The sequence below is a fragment of the Meleagris gallopavo genome, chromosome 16 (genome assembly GCF_905368555.1).
Source record: "Meleagris gallopavo chromosome 16, MGAL_WU_HG_1.1, whole genome shotgun sequence".
In the NCBI taxonomy this organism is placed as follows: Eukaryota; Metazoa; Chordata; class Aves; order Galliformes; family Phasianidae; genus Meleagris; species Meleagris gallopavo.
Genome location: NC_139419.1, coordinates 6,880,808 through 6,897,285, shown reverse-complemented (window position 1 = coordinate 6,897,285; position 16,478 = coordinate 6,880,808). Strand labels below are relative to the sequence as shown.

Sequence of the window (16,478 nt, the reverse complement as noted above, 5' to 3'; positions counted from 1 at the left end):
GGATCCGGGCCGCCCAGCGCGGCGCTCCGCCCAGCACGGCGCCGCCCGGGAGAGCCGATAAATAAATACGAGGCCAGGCCGGGTCCGCCAACAGCTTGTTTTATGCAGCCACGCGGCGAGCTCGGCCTTAAAGCCGGGCCCGCTCCTCCAACGCGCACGGAAAGAAGGAAAATCGGCCCGGAACACGGGAGGGAACGTCGGTGCGGAAGCAGAGGCAAGGCTGCACGGCGCGGGCTCCGCAACGGCAGGGCCGGCGTGCGGACAGCGGCACGGGGCGGGGCGCGAGGCCGGGAGCCGGCACGGTGCTGAGCGCCCCGCCGCCTCCGAGGCGAACCGCGACGTCCGGGCGTTCAGCTGCCCCACAGCTCCGCCCCTGGGAAGCCGGTCACCTCTCCCACTTCGCTGACGGGCTGCTCGCCGTGCTTGAACTCCAGCTTGTACTTTAAACGGACGGGAGCCTGGGAGAGAAGAAAGCAGAGGGGGGTGTGTCACAGCTGCAGCCTCCTGGGCCTCCTTCCATCCCATCCCTCACAGCCCTGCTGCACTGAATCACCTTCTGGAAGGCCTCTGCAGGGCCGAGATGATAACCCTAAGAGCCGTGCAGGTCTCCCTTCCCACAGGCCCCACAGTGCATATTTGGAAATCCAGGCCTGGCCACCCCCCCCTCAATGATGGGAAGAATCCCAACGTTCTTCTTGTGGCCCATAAATATTTATCAGTGCAACAAAGGTGACACGCGCGGTCGTGCCATTAGTTGCTGACAGCTGCAGGGTGTCTCCCAGGCGCCATCCCAGCAGGCAGACAAGCACAACTGTGCAGCCCACTGCAGTCACTGCACATTCAATCCTGAAAAGTCGCTGCAGAGGAAAAAAATGTCCTCCATCACAACCCAGTGCATCCCTCCCACACGTCTCCTTGCAGACAGCACTGCCCTTGCCCTTCACACAAATACGTTATGGCCACGTTCAGTGACCCACCGCAGAACCACTGCTACATACTTTGTGTGGATTGGCAAGCAGCAGGACCTGAGACACCACCGCTGGGGGAAGCAGCGGGCTGAAGGCTGGGAGCTCAGAACCGGATGCTGGTTGCAACTTTATTTTCATGGTCTGAAAGAGAAAGCAAAAGGAAATCTTTTGGTCCACACTGAAAAAGAGCTGGGAGTACTAAGCAGCTCCACAGTTTGGTAGAAGAGTCAGCCTCCATCTGAAGGAGGACATTCCTAAATAGGCAACTCTATGCTCCACGTACACAGGTACAACGAGTACCTTATCAGGAGGTTAAAGCAGTGTGTCTGGAGCTTTGCTTCTTTCTCTCAAGGCCAGGGGATCTACTCTGTGGAAGAGGCACCTGAGCAACAGGTACCGCTGTACAACTGGTTTGCAGTTTGGGAAAATGAGCCATACAATTTTTAATATACAAAGAAAAATTCTAAGCATGAAATGACAAAACTACTTCTACATTTCTGACTAGCCCCACTCCATTTTATTCATCATAGGCTTCTTACCTTTGGGACTGCAGCCTGAAACACAATGTCCTTAATTGGCTGAGCTGAGGTGCTCAGCATGGAGAGAACCATCACCAGCACATCTGGTCGGCCAGGAGCTGGGTCTCTGGAGAAGTGGAGCATAGCTTTGAAACCATCTCTGTCATACACTGTAAGTGGACAGATACTACCTGCCGGAAACAAAAGGAAAATAAGAAACAAAGCATGGATTTCCCCTCTCTTCTGAGGGCAGAACAGTGAACTGAGGCTAAGAACAACAAAAAGGAAAAACTTGTACTTTTACTTGCTCTAGCAAACTCGTAGGCCAAGCAATGGACAGCGCTGGCCTGTGATTTACATTTCACCTCCAAAGTACAGAGAGGAATCTACACGTCATGAGATACGAGGTGATTAGCAGCTGAGACTTTAACTGTCAGTTAAAGAGATGAGCTACAAATCCAAAACATACAATGGGAAAAGCAAAGATATAACACTTCAGCAACTTACAGGACTTAGCCTCTTATTACCAGGGGTAAATCCACAGCTGGCCATCACCATTCAGCCTTTCCAGAATCTGCTAAATCCTTAACTTCAGAGACTGAAGTCAGAAGACAGTTCTGCCTTAGGACCCGTAAGTATCTCTTAAGCCTCTGGAGAAGTACTGCTTGAAGCTTCACAGAAGATGCCAGAGTCAGAGTTTAGAAGCACACTAAAAAGATTAGCCAGGGCATTAAACTTCTGACTACTGAATAGGACATTTCCATGGTATCATTCCTAGCTCTTGCTCAAATTCTCAGATACATTAAATCCTTCATAGAACAGCCAGTTTTCTCCAGCTGACCCTCACAGCATGAAGCTACTTTGCTTGCTTGCTCCCCTGCAAAAATCACAGAAGAGCTCTATTAAGCAGAGCTGGGGCACAGAAATCATTGCACTTACTCAGTGTAATTGAAATTAAAGGGACAAAAAGGTTTGCTAGAGAAGCATCATTGGAAGCTGGATGCAAAGAGGCAGCAGGCTTCAGCTCGTAGCCTAGGCTGGAGAATGAAGGATCTGCCATTGAGCTATTTGGAAGATCTGGAAAGGGCAATTTCATTGGTGATAAATCCCTGGAAAGAAAAGCATGTAGAAAGCTTATATTAACTGGGGAGAGTACATGGTATACACCATCCTCTGCTGAGTCTGTGTTTGTGTTCCCAATCCCTCATCCCTTTTAGGTACAAAGTACAAGCTTACTCTGATTTCCTAGGAAGTCTGAAAATGGTCTCTACTTTGTATGAAAGACACTGCTGTTTCAGCATTCACTAAGGCAGAGTCTTGTTTCTGTTACTGTCATGAAACTTTGTTATGCAGGCTCTCTGGAGCTCTGTCAGTGAGATTAAAGTAAGTTCTAGCTCAGAGTCAATGCAAAAGGCTAGGAATCTCCAGAAACACTTCTTGGCCTATGTTCTGGCAGATTGGATAAACTGGATAAGCTTATGATAATGGTCACCTGCTCTGAAGGCCTGTAGATGATAAATCTGTTAGGCTTCTAATGAATGTCAGGAAACTATCTTGTCAAAGCCTGAAAAAAAGCTGGAGAAAAGAGATCTGACTTGGATGTTTTTGTTCCTTTAGCTCAAGAACACCTTGTTGCTAAGCACTGGGATTTGTTCCACCAAGTTTCTGACCCAGGTGTACAATTATTCAGAGTTAGAATTAATAGGTGCACAGTTGCTGCTTTAAGAGCCAGTGCACGGATGGACAGCTTGCCATCATTACCCAGTTGTAGCTAAAAGGTTTTTCCAAACCTCACTGCTGTAAAAACAGTACTTCTCCTCTCCAAAGTCAGGCTGTACTGTGTAGAGCTTGCTTACAAGGATAACATCTTGGTCCTGGGAGGTGGAGAGAGCTGATCGAAGCCCCGAAATTCATTCTTCTCTGAGCAGCTGCCTCCCCAGCTTTCCTCCAGTTCCAGTGGTTCAAAAGCACTTACATTTTTACTACATCCATTGAGTACAGCAGCCTGGAAAAGAGGTACTTCTGGTTCACACTGCAGATCACCAGGAAAATAAATAAATAAAACCTGCTCTACTAAAAATAATTTTTTTTTTTTTTTTTTTTTAATTCACATAAGGTTAATTAAAGTAGAAATAGATTTGAGTAATCTGGTTGCAAACTGCAACCCATATATTCATTGCACTGCAAGAGGTTTCCCTTCAGAGTAGAGGGGTGTAAAAAAAAAAAAAAAAAAAAAAAAAAAAAGATAAAATAGGCTGCAGGAGAAAGATGGGAGATCAAGAATCCTATCTGATGTTTGTCCTTTGTGCCTTATGGACTACCGTAGCTGAGGATCACTCACCTCTGATAAGCCAACGTCAGGTGGAGGTTTCTGTAAAACCAGAGAGTCACTGAGATCTAAGAAAGATACCAAAAGGCACAGATCAATTACAGAAAACAGTTACTTTCCCACAGATTCTTCCCTCATTGTCTAACAGCAGTTTGCCTTTAACACCATTAAAGCAACTACACTCCTAAAAACTTCCCCTAGCTACAGGGCCTACTTTCTTTTAAGACAAGCACTGAAGTCAAAATTCTGTATTTACTAAGTACTGCAAACCCTAGTAACAAGGCTGATGCTGTACTGAGTTGTACATACAAACCTAATGACTTCAGCTCCTCCTCCAGCAGACAAGCAGAGGTGGTGCTGCTGTGTCGCGAGGCAGAGGTGTTGTCTGAAAACTGGTCTGCAGGAGACTGGGCCATGGCCTCCAGCTCAGAGAAGTCGATGAGTGTATAGCTCTTCATGCGCCTCGGGGGCGTCCGGTGTGCTTTGGAGAGAGCAGGAAGAGTTAAAGAGAGGTCTTCTGAAAGCAGCAGTGCACATGTGGCTACAGGCACATGCTAAAGGACTCGGGCGAAGAGCTCCAGGAACATTTTCGTTCAACCACACGTAAAAGAAAATAGCTAAGTAATAGTTTTCGTGTGCTTAAGGGTTTTGCCCACATCTGTCCTCTGAGAAGCGGTCCCCTTCCAGACTCTTCTCACCCATTAAATGCAGGAGGCAGAGCTGTCATGGAGTGCTGTAGAGTTCTTTACCTGGTGCATCAGAGGAGCTGCTGGCTGAACATCCTCCCCCACCGTCCTCATGACTGCCTACAGTCTGCCTGTACCGCCCCAGCACCTGCGTGAGCCTGTCGTTGGCCTGTAGCAGCTCAGCTGGAAAAGAAGAGAGACCACCCTTGATGGAAGAAACCGGATTTGTTATTTAACTTGGGGCTCCAAGTGAAAATTAAAAATAGCTTCTCTGGGGAGGAGTAATTTTGTGCCACTTCCCAGACACAGTATATCATTCCAAGCTGAAATCTTGGGTAGCAAACGCGTAAGCATTCCTTCAAGGAAAGGAATACTTCACTTAGGAAATGAAGTTAAATGAACATAAATGCGAAGGGTTCCAAGGACAGCATTGGCTCTACCTAAAGCCTCGTCATCATCAACTGTCTCACTGGCCAGGCGGAAGAGCAGCGGTCTGAGCTTCTCACAGCGCTGGAATAGGCTCTGGGGAAAGAAACATTTCATGTCATTGCTCAGAAGATCCTCAACACTCTCAAACTTCTGTACGTTCCTGTGAACACCTGTAAGCGATGCTACCTCTGGAACAACAAGCTGCATGTTCTGCTTGGGGCCAGGGTATCAGTGCTGCATGCTGCTGCACTCTTACAACACAGTGACCTGAAGTACAGACACTGGAACAAAGTGCTGTTGCTGGTACCTGTTCAGCAATCACATCTCCTCAATGCATACAGGTGGTAAGATAAGTCAGTGTAAAGTTTTCCAATTAAAAAGTACCCAGAAGTGAATGGATAAATCAGAGTAGTCAGAAGGAAGTGTTATGACCATCAGTTTCTAATACCATCAGAAAAGACAAAGCCTATCATGGCTCTTTCCAGTGTTTTGGAAGCGAGTAGGCACAGTGGAAGCCAGTTTTTTTTCTTTTATCTGAAAGTACAGTCTCTACCACCTCCTACAGCTACAGCCACAGCCCTCCCAAATGAAGCTAACTCCAAACTCTCAGGCACACATAAGTGCTTCCCTACAAAAATCACAAAAATTCAGTGGTCAGTAGTTTTGAAGCAGACCAGTGAACTCTGATCCAGAAAAAGGGAATCACAGTAACCAGAATACAGGTCAAAGATCCAATAGTTCTGAGCTTCCCTGATCACACCTCCTCATGCCTACCTAACCATGACTGGGCTAAGGGAATTCCCATGCATTACTTCACTGCTGGAGGAAGAATCACTTCCCCATAAGATACCACAAGAAGAGCAGCTGATCTGAACAGAAATTAGAAATGGCGCAGCAAGATCCATTTCAACTTTGTTACTTGGATGAGAGGGACTGTCATTCACCAGGCACACTGAAGTTATTCCTGCCGTGGTAACGTTCTTCCCTTGTAGAAATAGAGTGCGGCTTGCTGCCAATTGAATCCCATTGTCCCAGGCCCTCCCAGCCACAGCCAAAAGAACCTCTCATGAAGGAAAAAGGAACACCTACCTGGAGCGTTTCATGGTCAGATTTGGGCAATTCCTGTTTCTTATACCCTTCCAGCAATTCATCCATTCGTTTAACATTTTCAGAAACTTCGCTGATTGTATTCACTCTTCTGGACACCTTAGCTGACTTTTCTTGTTCCTTTGAAAAATGAAATAAAAGTAGATGATGACTTGGCTAATACAGCCAGAGAACGTGCTTGTTTTGGTCACTCTGGATCTATGTTGGTGGGGGCAGTTTCCTGTAAATGTCACTGTGTACAAAGTATGGCACAAAATCCATAAAGAAGCTCCAGTATCAGTGCTGTGCCATAATAGGTATTGAGAAAGGAGGCAGTAGACCTCCTGCCCTCCTCATGGCACTGGGCAGCCTGTGCTGGTGTACAGGATGCATTACACCACAGGCATAAAGAAGCCTTCAAAATTAGAGCTGGGAATTGATGGCTTCTGCCACACAGAAGGGCACTCAAAATGACTGCAATGAGTTTTGTTTTTTTTTTTTTAAACAGAGGCAGGCTGACCTTTCAGATGGGAAATGAGAACCAGACAGACACAGTGCCTACAGGAGAAAAGCAGTTCCCTACAAGTGTAGCTCCTTCCCACCTAGGAACCTAAGTAGTTCATCTGAGTCTGATGTTAGAGTATGGTTCCCATTACCACCCCTGGTACTCCCTTTAATGCCAGGATGGTGGTAGACATTCTGGATATTATATATAGAACCCACAGTCACAGACAGAACTGCCAGGTCCCCTGCCATCCCTCCTCCTGTCCTGAAGGGTTATGGCTCTCACAGACACCCACCTCCTTGATCATGCTCTTGATCAACCGGTTGGCAGCCTGCAGGTCCTCAGCATGGCTGCTCTTCAACAGTCTTGCTAGGAGCTGGGAGGGGAAACCATTGGACAGCAGTCAGCAGCATTCTCCAGCCACTGTTTTGAGTACCCCCCACAGGTACACCCCCCAACAGAGCAGTGCTCAGGGAAACCCACTGTGAGCAGCTCAGTGCAGACAGTTGAGAACCATGACTTTCTGGCACCAGGAGCATGAGAAAAAGGAGGGGAAGATGGCCAAGCCCAGAACAGCACAGAGCAGTGCAGTAACACAGCATGGGGCAGCAGAGCTGCTGCAGGGCCCAGAGGGGCCTTCCCTCTGAAATACAAAGAGAAACTATTTCTGTAAAAATGTTTCACTTTTGACCAAGCAATGCTTTCTGATTAAATATCACAGAATTCTCCACTTGTTGTTCAGCAGAAGCATCAGCATTGCTCTGAAGCAGCACAGCATATATCTGTATGTGCTCTCAGCAGTAAAAATCATAGGGGGAGCAGGGAGGAAAACTTGAGATTTACCTTGGATTTCTCTTCATCGGTGTCAAAGATGGAGTTCTGAGGTCTTGGAGAAGGGGGAGGTAAGATTTTGTCTTCTGGCAATTTGGGGTCTTCTTTTACAATCCCTGGAATGATAAACAGCGTTGGTTCAGCAGTGCCTGAGCTGCCACAACACAATGCTCAGCAGCATGCTGGTCCTGCACCCAGCTGTGCCTCTATGCCCAGCATTGCACAGAACTGCATCCCAGGGCAAAGAGCCCCTGAACATGCTCTGTACCTTTTCACCACACCCCCGGGGGTGAGCACTGTGAGAACAGTGGCCACAAGGCTGGAATGGCTCAACACAACCATTGTTGGGTAAATCTCTTTACACAGTTACAGGCATCTCCGAGCAGCCCAGCAGCCTTGGAAGCAGCCTTTGTCCTTTCTCCCTCACACAAAATGTCTTACAGAAAAAGCTGAGTCACAAAAGCAAAGAGGACTGAGAAGTGTGAGCTGAAGCCATGTGACCTCAAAGTTAAGAAGGAAACTGAAATAACAGAACTGAACCTTGCTTCTTCAACATCTGATAAGCATCCCGGATTTTAACTTCCTGAGGAAACCAAACTGTCCAACTGAATATTATTTCTGTCACTCTGGACTTGACTTTTTCTGAAGACCACGTTCCATAGTACTGGGGAAGAACAACAACAAAAAAAAGAAAAATAGATCAAAACTGAAGAGTTTGCACCATATATTGCATACAGGTCTGGCCCCAAGTTGCTTGCGTGCGGAGCAAATGGACTCCCAGCACACACACGGTGCTGTCAGCTGTGTTTCTTGCAATACATGAAACACTGTGCACAGCACTGGCTGTAAATAAAAGCAATGCTATTGCATGTGTGCCAATGTCATTAATATTACTTGACAATCAACATGAAACCATTTCAAAGGCTCTCTGATCAGTTACTACATCTGAAACCAAAAGCTGCTTTTTAGCTCTTTTAATGAAAACAGCCCTGTGCTTTATTCAGGCTGACCCTGCTCCATGAGCACGGCCCAAACTTGGCCACCTTCCATGTAAGGAAGCAGCGAGGACAGAAGGAGTTACAATTATTACTTTCTTTGCAGGGAAATTCACATCCACTCCTTATGCTCAGAGGCGCAGAACAGAAATTCTGCTCTACTTCTACATGACATTCATTCTAAGCTTTTCCATCCGGGCTGAAACACGCAGCACATCCCTTCACCATGTGCTGGGCAGCCACAGCCACCCACCTTTGGGGAGAGCACTTTAATCAGCTCATTCAGAAACCGGAACTTTGCTATTTCATTGTGAAATTTCTCACCGCAGTTATTCACGCACGTCTCCAGCACCTGCAGAAAAGGAACCAGTCAGAAAACAGAGCTGTACACACACGGCTTAGGGAATTCATAAAGACTTTGTTACTATCGTGTTACATTTAAGGCCTTTCTGGCACAGCGTGCACACAGACACAGAGATACTACAGAAGTTGCACAGCAAAAGTATCTTTTATTCATCCAACCCTCTCAAGAAAGGTGCTGAAGATCACTGTGCTGTCCCCCCCTTTATTAACAACTTCTGGAGCTGCTGACTCTGAGGCAATAGCACAGGCACAACAGCTGGAGCCGGGATTCGCAGCAAAATGCCACAGAACGGAGCCGAAGAATTCACTCCCTCTGTGTTTCCCCGGTTTCTCCATTCATTGTGTATCCAAAAGCGGGGTATACATCCACGGAAAAAAGAAACGGGGGCACATCAGGAAGAAAAAGAAGCAGCAGCCTTACTGCCCCAACCCCGCAGATTGCGATCATCGCTGCCTCTCCTCGCACGTGGTCGAAAGCACTTACTGTCAGCGCATGGAGAGCTTCCACCTCCTGGGGCGACTGTATCTTGTGCGCCAGCAGCCGCGCTGCCAGCGGTGGGCTGGGGAGCAACAGAAGCAGGTCAGTCAGCGCTCGAGATCCCGACAGAACCCAGTGCTGCTAACGGTGCCCTGCGGGGGAGAGCCATCGGCCGACCCGAGCGCTCCGCTGCGGGCAGGGCTGCGGGCTGAGCAGGGCCGCCGCTCTCCTTACCCCTCCGAGTCCGCGTTCAGCTGCGCGCAGAACTGCTGGATGCATTCCCAGTTCTCCTCGGGGACACCCGGGTCGGTGGCTTCGTCTTACGCGAGGGAGGAAAGAAAAGGGTTCGGTGTGAGATCGCGAGGCACGGACGGGGAGGGGCTCAGCACCGGCCGCTCCTCTCGGGGCCTTTTCGTGAAAGGCAGAAATGGAAGGCGAGCGACGGGCAGGAAGCGATCGTCCCCGACATCTGCGTAAAAACGCAGCGCCGAGCCCCGTCTCGAAGAGCCCAAGGTGGGAGCGGGGCGCTCAGCCCCGGCAGCACGGAGCCGCGGAACGCTCCCAGCCCGGCCCGCCGTGCCCGCAGCCCCCGCCCCGCCGCTCCGGCAGCTCCCCGCCCGCCCTCAGGCACACGGCGGCCGCAGCGCTGCCCGCGCCCCCTCCCCGCCCGCGCTCACTCAGCCACCGCTGCAGCCGCTCCGCGCCGGCCATGGGCTCCCGCTGCGTCCCGCTCCGCCGCCCCGCCCGCTCCCGGGGCCGCCCAGGAAGCGCTCCTCGCAGCGCCGGCCGCCCCCCCCCCCGCCCCGCACAGACAGCACGCAGAAAGGTGGTTTTGGTGACGGCTGTCACCAGGGCGATTTAACACTTAAAGGTCAGCCCTCCAATAGGGAAAGTTCCACATTTCAGCTGAACCACGCACACAGCACGGTGAGTTTAAAGTCCTTTCTCCACAGCAGCAGGTAGCAGTGCTCAGTGCCCCCCACCCCCCAGCACTGCTCTGGTGCTGGCCGGGCTCCTCCAGCTGCAGGGCAGTGCCCAGAGCAAGGTGGGCAGCTGGCACAGCACTGCCTTCCATCTGTGGGCACTGAACAAGCTGATAGAAGTCTCTGGATCCCAGCCAGAACACTTGGCTATTTCCACAGGGTGACAGCACAAGGACAGACCTCTCTCTGTATGCAGCTCCTCTCCCATACAGACTGCCTCATGCTGAGTGTACAGACACAGACACCCGCGTGGCCCAAAGCCCAGCACATCTGATCAGAGATGATCACGCTGTCACCAAGAAGTCGGCTCTGCAATGCTGACAGGTGGTACCCACACCTCCTGGACCCAGCGCTGGCTGTCCGTGCTGTGGGTCTCACATTAGCTGGACAGCACTTTGCGTATCCTTCCACACACTTCTCTGGGGCCCAATGTCACCATCATCTCAGCAACGCTCGGTCCATGCTGAAAGCACAGAAGAAATCTTTGTGCAAACGGAAACTTACACTTTCCAGTACAAAAGTCTGTACCACCAGGCAGGAAGTGATGAAGTGACAAGCTATCAGATTGCTGTTAGACCAAGGGGTTTTGTTAACAATCTCAAAGCAAGACATAGCTCTTTTTTCTTGAAGTAAAATGGCCAAGCTGAACCAAAAACAACAACCCCAGAGCTTAAGCTAGAAGCAGACTGTGAAGAATGCCTCCTGTAAAACTTGGGTTTGAACTCTGTACAGCAGATGAATGCAAAGCACTGCGCTCAAGATCCTCATTAGCATAAAACTCACACGGTAGCAAACGCCCTCTACAGCTGGTCCAGAAGTTTTGCTAACTTCAGGTTTGCAAGCAGTACATCCATGCCTTAAAAAGGCCTTTCTGGAATTGTCAGAACAGCCCTTTCTTCCAGAACTGCTTTATGTCAGTACTTTCACTCCTAACAGCAACTGACATAAATTCTTCTAATAAGTCCAGCCCAAACACTGATATCTTGAGAGCATAGAAAGATAGCTACTTAAAAACCACACATAGAACCAGAAGGCCCCAGCACCAGAATTTTTTTATTATTATTATTATTATTATATATATATTTTTTTTTTTACCTGCTGCCCACTGAGAGCCAGGCGGAGGAGCTTCATCATGCTGCTGTACTTGGTCTCTCTGGTCTGCTTCTGGAGGTTTCTGAGGTCTTTGTTCAACTCCTCAATGGTCCAAACAGCTGCCGGCTTTGTCATAAGCCTTTAGGAAATAAGTAATTCAGACTTCTGAATAAATACAATTTTTAGAGATGCAGGAGCCATTGCTGGCAGCACCAGATGTAGACAGCAGTACTATTATCTCCACAGGACAGGCAGGATTCTGACATTTAAATTGCCATCACCTGGATTCAGTTACCACTCAGCTGTGACAAATGACTGGGGGCAATCAGCTTTGCAGACAGCTGAAAATAATAGTCAATTTTGCAGTTATCGCCACCTCAACTTCTCTCTGAGGTGTTCAGGGGCCATTTTCATCAAAAGCTTTGACCTGATATACACAGAATCTGAACAGGAAAAGAGATTGACACGGCATCCCTCCCAGCTGCAAGGCATACAGCAGCAGAGGAACATGCAAGGCAGCAATGAAACATGCTGGCAAAGCCCCACAGAATTCCTTGGTACAGAAGAGAGGACCTAGCAAAGGTTGGACAGACACTGCCATCCCAGTGATGCTTCTGACTGGAGAGAAATGCAAACTGCTAGCTAGGGGCCAATAAATGAACCAGAGGATTGCCCCAGGGGTGAGTGCTTTGGAAGCAGTTAATTCTGCTGGGCATAGACTGCATTCATTCCAGAGACCCAGCAGACTTGGGATAGGTCTACACACATGCAGACCAAACCACCTTGTCCTTCTGTCAGATGCTGCAACAGACAAAGATACAGGAGATCAGGCAGCACAGAAAAGCTTTTAGTTTCCTTCATCAGCACTATGTTTGCACATAAATTTATTGTGCCCAGTGCTTTACAAAGCACAGACATGACAATTCTTGCTTAAGAGCCTTAATGTGATATTTCCTGCTGGTAAACAATCTTTCAATTAAGTACATACAGAACCTCTTAGCAGAGATTAACTGCAGCACATTCTGAAGTGAAGCAAAATACATGAAAACCATGAGCACGTCCAAGATGAATACAGCAGCCAAGCAGCAATGCCATGGGACATCAGATAGATGTGTATAGAGGTACAAGGTGACACTTACTCTAGAACTAGTTTTCCTATTTCATCTACTTCTGCAGAAATAGTCTGTAGATGCTCTCGGGACACCAAGGGCCTAACCCACAAGTAGGAATAGTTGCCTGACACCAGGTCCTTCAGATAGCTTATGTGGCCCTGGGGAAAAAAAAAGCAAAGCTGGCAAGACCAGGGGTGACAGTAACAGTCTGGGGAGGGAAAAACTTATCTCTGTGCTTCACAAACAGCTGAAGAGGATCCCAGCACACTGCTGCCTCGTGCTTTGTGCCTGCTTAGAAAAAACGTGAACTGCTGACATTTTCATTGCTGTTTTTCACACCCATAACTGCCTGGTGCACACAGAGATACAAAAGCAGCCTGAAGGGTTTGGTACCAGTCCTGCACACGCAGCTGACTCACTCTGTCCCTGGAAGTGGCTCGCCACACTCAGTTGCTGCCTCTCATGAGATGCACACAGAGTCACATGGGCAGCCCACAGCGAAACCTCTGCTGACAGACAGGGTCTCTGCCTACCCATACAGAGGCACTTTACCACACTCAAGGAATTCCCCAGATACTACAGCAGTATCCAAGGGGCAGAGTGGGAAACTGCCAGTTCATCCTTTTTCCTAGCACTGGGAAAAGCCACAATATTTCCTATCCCCTTTACAGCCTGCACTCTGCCATTGACCTGAGACCAGGGCTCTGCACGCCCAAGTGCCATTAGTTTAACCATCAAGAGCTTCATCTATCTCTGCTAAGCAGTTGCTTTGACTTTGCTTCCAAAGCACGGAGCTTAACTACACAAGCATCTTTACGCTGCCCAATTAGCAAAAAGCATGGGTGAACTGCCTGGTAGTTCAAGGAGCCTGCTCAGTACAGATCTTTGCATCACGGGCACATTCCATGCTGGATCATGAGGCAAAGCACTGCATGGAAGTCTTCAACTCTCATCTAGACAAAGCCCCAGCTGGCCTGATCCCTGCAATACTAATAGTATTTCCATGGCTGGGACACATCCTCCCTCAACCAAAGGAGCCAGCTTAACAAAGAGCCAGCGAGGTTACAACCCTGCAAAGATTGCCAAGATATTCAGCAAGCTCATTCCTACAGGCCAGCCAACCACACCATTGTATTTTGGCAGAATGTGCACACCCAAACTGGCAGTTACAGACACTGTTGGCACTGTTGGCAGTCAGCAGAGCTCAGGTCAAAGCAGTGCCCCAAACTCAGCTGAGTCTTCACCCACAAAACCATGCGTGCCCATGCCGCAGCGCTCCACAAAATGGTAATACCATTTTATCACTTCTCATACTTTTCTCAGCAGGAGGACTTGCTCCACATACTCCTTTTCCAGAACCTCTTTATCCACTTGTTGATCACCATAGACATGCTCCACCAGCAACTGCAGCTCTTGAATTAGCTTCTGTCGTAACCCTTCATTCTCAATATGGCGAGTGAGGTGCATCCTGGACAAAGAGAAACCGCTCTGGGTTTTGTTCACTCTAATCATCTCCATCTCATATTTATCAGTTAAAACTAGAGCAGTTGGAAAGGCAACATCAGACCTTGGACAGACATCCTACAAAGGATCTACCACTGATATTTCTACCTGTTGAATTCTGGAAGTTTCTCAAGATCCAGTAGCGCAGAATGGGTTGTAATTCTGCCTATTTCAAACTGCGAGATCAGCTCCTCCAAAGTCCTCCCCATCTGTTTCTCTGCAAAATAATTAAGCTAGGTCATGACATACATTCACTCTCCAGCAGAAAGATGAAGTTGCTGCTTTTCATCAGTAAAGGCAATATGAGTGCTGGTATAGCAGCACAGCTGAGGGAACAGCGAGAAAGAAGGGTTGCTTTCTAATACTAAAATAAACCCATCCTTCCCACTAAAGTCAGCCCCAAGGGGTTTCTACCAAGCACCAAGCCTGCTCTCATTACCTGTAAACCCAGAACCGCAGTTGGTTATCATGTCCAGCAGAGCCTCAGGCAGGTAGCCCTCCTGGGCAAAGCGCTCCAGGAAGATGTCCCCCTGCCTCTTGGACAGCTTACTGCCATCCTTGTTCAGAAGCAGTGGAAGGTGCCCGAACTGCGGGGGCTCCCAGCCGAAGGCTTTGTAGAGGAGGAGGTGCTTGGATGTTGAAGTAAGCCACTCAGTCCCACGCAGGACGTGACTGATGCCCATGTGGTGGTCATCCACCACGTTGGCCAGGTGGTACGTGGGGAAGCCATCTCCCTTGAGGATCACCGGATCGCCCTCCACCTCTGCCACCTCGTGTTTGTTCCAGCCATAGACCAGATCCTGGAAGGGCTCCACGCCCCGCTCCAGTCGGAAGCGCACGACCCAGTCCAGGCCCTGTGCCAGCTTCTCAGCCACCTCCTTAGGTGACAGGTGCCGGCACCGGTTGTCATATCTTTGAGAGAGGAGAATGAAGGTGTCAAGTCAATATAGGCCAAACCCAGCAATACATTTCACATTCCCAGAACATGGATTCATGACTTTTAGCTGCGATCTGCCCACTGTGTATCTCTGCAACCCCTCCATCCTCACACATCACTCTCCTAAACCCCTAAGGTTGTGAAGACAGCCCTGCCGACACATACTTGCCCTGCATTTGAGAGAAAGGGGCACAGAGGGGACAGTCTCCTACCGCGGGGTCTGCTGGTTGCGCAGGGCCTCCTTCCTCAGCAGCTCCAGGCGCTGTGGGGTGCAGAAGCAGCGATACGCAGCACCGCGGTCCAGCAGCACTTCGCTGGCGGCCCTGTAGAGGTCGAGCCTGAGGGACTGCTTGTAGGGGCCGAAGGGACCACCACGCTGAGGGCTCTCATCAGGGGGAATGCCTGGAAGAACCACACAGTAGGCCTAGAAAAAGCTCCAAAACCCCCTCTTTCAGTTGTGAAACTCAAAAAAAAAAAAAAAAACATGGAATCAGACACCTCCAGATCCCTTCTGGTAAGCACCCATACACAAAGAATGTACCAATGTACAGTGAAGACTGAGTGCCTCTGGTCTTTCTGTGAGGTTTCCCACACACAGGCCCTGTTACAGCTGTATTGTGCCACTGCTGCAGGTGGGAGTGTGTGTGTCAGACAGTGCAGACCAACCTGATGCTCACTCCAACACAGCTCAGCATTACCTTATCAGAGAGCCATTGAATGGTTTGATTTGGAAGGGACTTCTAAAGGCCATCTGGTCCCACTCCCTGCATTGAGCAGGGACATCCACAGCTCCATCAGTGCTAAGAACCCCACCAGCCTGACCTTGGCTGTGTGCAGGGATGGGGCATTACCCCCTCTCTGAGGGCCCTGCGCCATTCCTCCCTGCCCTTACTTTAAACAACATCTCCTTTATATCCAATCTAAACCTCCTCCCTTCTAGTTTGAAACCAAACACAAAGTCTTGGTGCCAAAACAATAGCTGTGTCATTACATTTGAACAGATTCATCATGCTTGAAACACCGCGTGCTTTGTTACCCTGCAAAATACCCTCGTTCTCTCACTGCCCGTACCAGGGCAAAGGCCCTGGTGGCACCGGCACTGGACTCGCTGCCTGGGGTCTTACCTGCCCAGTGCAGCATGTTCTCTATGCTCTCGGCAGCCCCGGGCACCACCCGGCCTTGGTCAGTGTCCTCCACTCTCAGCACGAAGGTCCCTCGCTGCTGTTTGGCAAAGATGTAATTGTACAGCGCAGTGCGGAGGCCGCCCAGGTGCAGGAAACCTGTAATCGTGTGCAAGGCACGGAAGAGCGCAGTGACTGGAGAGAAAGCGAACGGGGCACCTCCTGCAGCCCCGACCCCAACTTAGCAATGCTCCCGCCGCTAGGCCAGGGCTAGCCCTCAGGCTGACGAGACCGTTACCTGTGGGGCTGGGCCCGAAGCGCACCCGCGGCCCCGACACAGCCGCACCGCACACCTCCCTAAACACCCGCGCCATGCCGCCGCGCCGCTTCCGCCCTCCGCGCTCAGCCAATCCCCGCGCTCAGCCAATCCCCGCGCCCGCCGGTGCCGGGGGCGGAGCTTCGCTTCCGGGGGCGGTGCCCTTAAACGCCGGGCGAACGCTGCCCGGGGGCGGGATTGAAGGAGGAGATCCGATTGGTAGGCG

At 49.8% G+C, this 16,478-nt stretch overlaps 2 protein-coding genes across 6 annotated transcripts; both read right to left on the bottom strand.

Annotated features, from left to right (window-relative positions):
* Positions 1-83: 83 nt before the first annotated feature.
* On the bottom strand, positions 84-10,494 carry GGA2 (golgi associated, gamma adaptin ear containing, ARF binding protein 2). Of its 3 annotated transcripts, none has more exons than XM_085237748.1 (17): positions 10,352-10,494; positions 9,423-9,507; positions 9,195-9,270; positions 8,601-8,699; positions 7,893-8,016; positions 7,365-7,468; positions 6,817-6,897; positions 6,020-6,157; positions 4,942-5,023; positions 4,565-4,684; positions 4,129-4,296; positions 3,828-3,883; positions 3,343-3,491; positions 2,426-2,595; positions 1,508-1,677; positions 999-1,109; positions 84-458 (listed from the first exon to the last, which is right to left on the bottom strand). In XM_085237748.1, exons 1-17 carry the CDS (start codon positions 10,377-10,379, stop codon positions 351-353), a joined length of 1,869 nt encoding a protein of 622 aa, XP_085093874.1. In that variant the 5' UTR covers positions 10,380-10,494; the 3' UTR covers positions 84-350. The 3 variants fall into 3 exon arrangements, 2 of the variants coding, with proteins under 2 accessions (XP_085093874.1, XP_085093873.1); XM_085237747.1 differs by lacking the exon at positions 10,352-10,494 and adding an exon at positions 9,866-9,977; XR_014886841.1 differs by lacking the exons at positions 84-458; positions 999-1,109; positions 10,352-10,494 and adding an exon at positions 9,866-9,977 and having other exon boundaries at positions 1,537-1,677; positions 1,994-2,595.
* On the bottom strand, positions 10,016-16,390 carry EARS2 (glutamyl-tRNA synthetase 2, mitochondrial). 3 transcript variants are annotated; one of them, XM_010719792.3, is made up of 9 exons: positions 16,235-16,390; positions 15,940-16,095; positions 15,028-15,217; positions 14,318-14,790; positions 13,987-14,095; positions 13,690-13,843; positions 12,403-12,533; positions 11,267-11,402; positions 10,016-10,634 (listed from the first exon to the last, which is right to left on the bottom strand). In XM_010719792.3, the coding sequence occupies exons 1-9, from the start codon at positions 16,308-16,310 to the stop codon at positions 10,551-10,553; spliced, it is 1,509 nt and encodes a 502-aa protein (XP_010718094.2). In that variant the 5' UTR covers positions 16,311-16,390; the 3' UTR covers positions 10,016-10,550. The 3 variants fall into 3 exon arrangements, 1 of the variants encoding a protein (XP_010718094.2); XR_014886842.1 differs by lacking the exon at positions 10,016-10,634 and having other exon boundaries at positions 11,377-11,402; positions 12,403-12,666; XR_014886843.1 differs by lacking the exon at positions 10,016-10,634 and having other exon boundaries at positions 11,377-11,402; positions 12,403-12,663.
* Between the last annotated feature and the right edge of the window lie 88 nt (positions 16,391-16,478).

What these genes read in the sequence shown, in the direction of transcription:
- GGA2 (XM_085237747.1), bottom strand. Translation starts at nt 9,899, where the DNA reads ATGGCCGGCGCGGAGCGGCTGCAGCGGTGGCTGA. An exon ending in CCGATGAAGAGAAATCCAAG is followed by an intron (nt 6,898 to 7,364) that starts GTAAATCTCAAG and finishes TTCCCCTCCCAG; the next exon opens with CTCCTAGCAAGACTGTTGAA. An exon ending in TTCAGGCTGCAGTCCCAAAG is followed by an intron (nt 1,110 to 1,507) that starts GTAAGAAGCCTA and finishes TTTCTCTTTCAG; the next exon opens with ACCATGAAAATAAAGTTGCA.
- EARS2 (XM_010719792.3), bottom strand. Translation starts at nt 16,310, where the DNA reads ATGGCGCGGGTGTTTAGGGAGGTGTGCGGTGCGGCTGTGTCGGGGCCG. An exon ending in CTTCGGGCCCAGCCCCACAG is followed by an intron (nt 16,096 to 16,234) that starts GTAACGGTCTCG and finishes ACACGATTACAG; the next exon opens with GTTTCCTGCACCTGGGCGGC. An exon ending in GAACATGCTGCACTGGGCAG is followed by an intron (nt 15,218 to 15,939) that starts GTAAGACCCCAG and finishes TGGTTCTTCCAG; the next exon opens with GCATTCCCCCTGATGAGAGC.